The 5,058-nt window shown below is 36.3% G+C and overlaps 1 protein-coding gene across 2 annotated transcripts; it reads right to left on the reverse strand.

Annotated features, from left to right (window-relative positions):
• Nucleotides 1-369: 369 nt before the first annotated feature.
• LOC107729605 (isotocin-neurophysin IT 1) lies at nt 370-2,422 on the reverse strand. 2 transcript variants are annotated; one of them, XM_016540329.1, is made up of 4 exons: nt 2,369-2,422; nt 2,165-2,289; nt 1,898-2,099; nt 370-519 (listed from the first exon to the last, which is right to left on the reverse strand). In XM_016540329.1, exons 2-4 carry the CDS (start codon nt 2,285-2,287, stop codon nt 380-382), a joined length of 465 nt encoding a protein of 154 aa, XP_016395815.1. In that variant the 5' UTR covers nt 2,288-2,289; nt 2,369-2,422; the 3' UTR covers nt 370-379. The 2 variants fall into 2 exon arrangements, with proteins under 2 accessions (XP_016395815.1, XP_016395743.1); XM_016540257.1 differs by having other exon boundaries at nt 2,364-2,422.
• Nucleotides 2,423-5,058: the final 2,636 nt, after the last annotated feature.

Consider the following 5,058-nt stretch of genomic DNA (forward strand, 5'->3'; position numbering starts at 1 on the left):
TGTGTGTGTGCATTCAAAATCTCTTGAGTTTGAAGCATTGTGGGCACAATGCAATGATGGGCATCAAGCGAGTTCGTCCAAATGCAGAAAATACATGAGTAAAGGTCTCAAGTAGTTTGTAGTGAGAAGCTCCGTTGCACAGAGCAATGAAGCAGATGAGACAAAATGTGATGAAATGTACTTAAACAGAGGATTTCTCTCAGAGTTTAATAGCTGCAGTCAAGCTATCATCAATACAGCACTACTAATATCCGCTTCTATGTATTAGCCATTCAAATATCTAGCGGCTATACAAACTTGGTTTACAAAAAGTAGGTGATGGGTCATTGTGGTTGGTGGGCGGCTCCACCTGAGATGATGTCGCTCTTCTGTGAGCATTTCATTGGTGGAGTCTGTAGGGGTGGGCGTGGTTTGACAGGTGTAGCAGCTTTAGCAGAAGATCTTGGCTGCTGGCAGATGGAGCGGCAGCTGGACCGTCAGCGTCTCCATCCACACACGACTGATCCATACTGCAGCCCTCTGAGTTATGTACAAACCATCGATTACAGTTAGGTGGATACACATACACTCTAAAAAATGCTGGGTTGTTTCAACCCAACTTTGGGTCAAATATGGACTAACCCAACCGTTGGGTTAATTTTTTACATTCAATTTTTTACCCAAAAGTTGGGTTGGTCCATATTTGACCCAAAGTTGGGTTGAAACAACCCAGCATTTTTTAGAGTGTAGAAGTGAAAATCCCATTCATTTTCTCTAGATTTATTTGTAATCTTACCAGGTAAATCACTGAATAATTTCCCACGAATTAGTGAAATCTCTTGTTTTCTTTATTCATATTGTCATTTATGTCCACCACCCGGTTTTTACCAAAGCTTTCCTCTTTTATCACCTCTAATACCTTTTAGTGTCCCATCACAATCATTTTGTGATTTCTTTGCATGATAATAGCTATGATTACAAATCTAAATTTCAGCTCAAAAATTATACTTAAGTGAAAGCAGATACTGAGTGAAAACTTGAGTGAAAGAGAAAAAGTACATCTTTAAATTGTATTTAAGCATTAAAAATGTAAATGTAACAGCATAAAAAAAATAAAAATTTGAATCATCTTCTCGATGCAAAGTCAATTAAACTGCAAAGCTCAATATGCTTCTTCAAATTTGATTATCATAGAAATTTCCAAGATGAAAGTGCATGCTTGATGTGTGAGAACCCATGTTTGTTTCTGTATGTCAAGCATGTACTTTCATCTTGGAAATTTCTATGATAATCAAATTTGATGTATGTTTGAACTTTCATTTAACATATTTGATGTACGTAAGATGGAAGAAAACAATCTGCAAACATTTGTTTAAAAAAGTTAAAATAAAATTATAAGAGGTAAAAAGTACAGTTTTTTTTTCCTCTAGGAAAGTCTAATATGTGACCCTAGACCACAGAACACGTCTTAAGATTTTTCTTTTATGCCAAAAATCATTAGGATATTAAGTAAAGATCATGTTCCATGAAGATATTTTGTAAATTTCCTACCGTAAATATATCAAAACTTAATTTTTGATTAGTAATATGCATTGCTAAGAACTTCATTTGGACAACTTTAAAGATGATTTTCTCAATATTTAGATTTTTTTGCACCCTCAGATTCCAGATTTTCAAATATTGTCCTATCCTAACAAACCATACATCAATGGAAAGATTATTTATTCAGCTTTTAGATGATGCATAAATCTCAATTTAAAAAAAAACTGACCCTTATGACTGGTTTTGTGCTCCAGGGTCATATATAGTAATCAAGTTTAAATTGCACTTGAGTAAAATACAAATCCCCCAAAATAACACTTTAGTACAGTCAAGTAAAATTACTTTTTTTAAAAGATATGAAATGGGTAAAGCTGACCTGAGTCACAGCAGACCCCGGGAGCAGCGCAGCGTCCCTCATAACCGCAAGCTTTTCCAGGTGCTTCACAAGGAGAAGGAAGAAAATCTTCCTCCAGACAGCGGAGTGTTTCTGGAGAGCCAACCAAGCAGCCGATACCTTCACCACAGCAGATACTGGGACCAAAACACCGACCACGATCGCCAGGACCACATGACATGCACTGCAGAGAGCAAGGAAATTAAAGCTCAGTTGTTCAGTTTAAGGTCAGGAAGTTTATAAATGCACCTGTCGAGATGGCCAATCCTGTACGGCTCGTTTTCCTCCGATGGGGCAGTTAGAGATGTAACAGGCCGAGCAAACGGACAGCAGACACAGCAGACCGACCACTGAGAGCAGACCTCCAGACATATCTGTGCCAGAGACACAGAAATAACACAACAGACTCTAAATATTACAGTACTCTTAATAAAGATGCTGTACTTACTTTACCGAGGCTGAAATTGAGAGCTAGTGGAGCGATTCAGCTTTTAAGCAGCGATGTTCATTTGTACACTGTGAGGAGACTCTTTTTATACCTGTTTGCTGCGTGATTTTATCACATTATTACCTGTTAGCTACAATCAAGGAGTCTTAGCCATCTAAATGATAATGATGTGACCTGATTAGGTCAGTGAACTGGTCACTACATTGTCCAGTAACAGGGATGTGCGTTATTAACGGCCCGTGATGTGGCATAACATCAGACAGGTGAATTAACACAGGACTATTCATTGTAGAGCTTTCTGAAATTTCACTCTTAAAAAATAAAGTTTCTGAAACTGGGGTTTTCACAGCAGTGCCATAAAAGAACGATGTGGGTTCCCAAACAACCTTTCAGTGAACAGCTCTTCACTGAAGAACCATGTTTTCTTATCGTGAAGAATATTTTAATAATCTAAAGAACCTTTTGGGCAATGGAAAGTTTCCATGGATTTTCTTCACGGAACCATTGATGCCAATAAAGAACTTTTATTTTTAACAATGTTGGTTTTTGACTACATGCATCGGAGACAATAGACAGCATAAAGTTATTTCTCACTTTTTAACCTGAAAACATTAAACATACAGTGTGCAAAATCATTGGTCATTGCTGAGTTCCAATTATATTAAGTGTAAAGTTAAAGTATGTTGATCAGTTTAACCCCCAAACTATTAGTCTTGCTGTGTTTTCTAGTTGAATAAAACCACTCCTTTTCAAGACACATATGTTTTGTATCTTTGACTTGTCGACTAATTGGTCAACAGTTATTAGATTCCACCATCAAAGCTCATACTGTCTCATATCGGACACAGGTGTCCCCCAGGGCTCGGTCCTGGGCCCTCTGCTATTCATGCAAAACACCCTTGACTGTGTCACCGGGCATTTAAACAACCATGCTATCAAGGTGACTCATGATTGTTGAGACTTCTGTGCATATAAAGCCTGTGAAAACCATATAGTATGTTCTGCAATGTGTCTATTATATCAGACAAATAAATACTTAATTAGACAATAAATCCACTGCCATGTTCTTGAATACAAAGCTTCCGGCTTCGCTACCGTTCGGACGTTCTTGCTTACTGCTCTGCGCTTGTTCTGACGTGTTTAGATGTAACTCGTGGCAGAGTAATGAGCCGCTTGACTCAAGGGAATAATGAATGCTGAAGTGATTAGCCTGTAGAGTCAAATGTTAATAACAGTATTGTCACAATGAACACGTCCTCCCTGCTTTTTATTCATTCATCTCTGATTAGCCTTTAATAGGTCACATATCCCTTTGATTTAATCAAATTATAGAATTATTACCCCGGGTCAACATAGGCAGCCGCTGATTGAAAGTCACATGCTGCTTTTACCACACTGAACCAGTTGCATAGTTATTGGTTCATTTGAATGAGGAAATATAGCAGCTGAACATATTTCTTTAAAATAAGTACAAACCGTTTTAATACAAAAGTACTTAACACTATTTAGATTTATTAATAAATAACTGACTGACTGTTGTTTCAGGGTTAAACAGTCAATTCTTGCAGCAAAATTTTATAATCTGACTTGTTGGATGCAATTAATCTTTGCATAGCAAAAAATCTGTTGTAGTAGTCATAAAATTTCATACTTTTTCTCATGCACAATTAATTTTCCTTTTGCACTCATCAGTTTTTATGTTCTTTATGTTTCAATCACCACTGAACCAGTTGCATAGTTATTGGTTCATTTGAATGAGGAAATATAGCAGCTGAACATATTTCTTTAAAATAAGTACAAACCGTTTTAATACAAAAGTACTTAACACTATTTAGATTTATTAATAAATAACTGACTGACTGTTGTTTCAGGGTTAAACAGTCAATTCTTACTGAAAAAATAAATTTTTTTCCTCCTATATTTCAGTGCTCCAGTGTGCCGTGGGATTTTTATTTATTTATTTTATATATTTATCCCCCCCCCCACCCCGCGCCATACTCTATGGTTTTGTGAAACACTGCCACTGATTTGAATCTCTGTTAAACTGTTCAGCATCATTACTCCAGTCTTCAGTGTCACATGATCTTCAGAAATCATTCTAATATACTGATTTATTATCAGTGCTGGAAACTGTTATGCTGCTTAATATTTTTTTGGAAACTGTGATACTTTTTTTTCAGAATTCTTTGATAAATAAAGTTAAAAAGAACAGTGTTTATTCAAAATCGAAATCTTTTTTTTCTAACAATATATGTCTTTACCATCACTTTTTATCAATTTAACATATCCTTGCTGAATAAAAGTATTAATTTCTTAAAAAAAAAAAAAAAAAAAAAAGAAAGAAAAAAAATTCTTCTGACACCAAACTTTTGAATAGTAGTGTATAATGTAACACAAGATGTTCTCTTTTATTTCTGCTTCTCGTCACAGGGCCGTGTGGAGGTGGAGGCTGGGAGCGAGAATATGAAGTTTGAGACGGGGCCGTTCTCTTTCTATGGAGTCATGGCTCTCAGCGCTGCAACACTAGGTGAGACAAACACACACATCACGATCACAAACACTCTACAACATGCATATACACTACTACATATACTCCCCTTCACAGCTGTGTGTTCATATATGTGACCCTGGAGCACAAAACCAGTCATAAGGGTCGATTTTTTTAAATTGAGATTTATATATCATCTGAAAGATG

Source organism: Sinocyclocheilus rhinocerous, unplaced genomic scaffold (assembly GCF_001515625.1).
Source record: "Sinocyclocheilus rhinocerous isolate Xijiao unplaced genomic scaffold, SAMN03320098_v1.1 scaffold2085, whole genome shotgun sequence".
Classification (NCBI taxonomy): Eukaryota; Metazoa; Chordata; class Actinopteri; order Cypriniformes; family Cyprinidae; genus Sinocyclocheilus; species Sinocyclocheilus rhinocerous.

Coding starts and splice junctions, on each gene's coding strand:
- LOC107729605 (XM_016540329.1), bottom strand. CDS start 2,287: ATGTCTGGAGGTCTGCTCTCAGTGGTCGGTCTGCTGTGTCTGCTGTCC. Junction 2,100..2,164: donor AGGATTGGCCATCTCGACAG/GTGCATTTATAA, acceptor TGCTCTCTGCAG/TGCATGTCATGTGGTCCTGG. Junction 520..1,897: donor CGGGGTCTGCTGTGACTCAG/GTCAGCTTTACC, acceptor TACATAACTCAG/AGGGCTGCAGTATGGATCAG.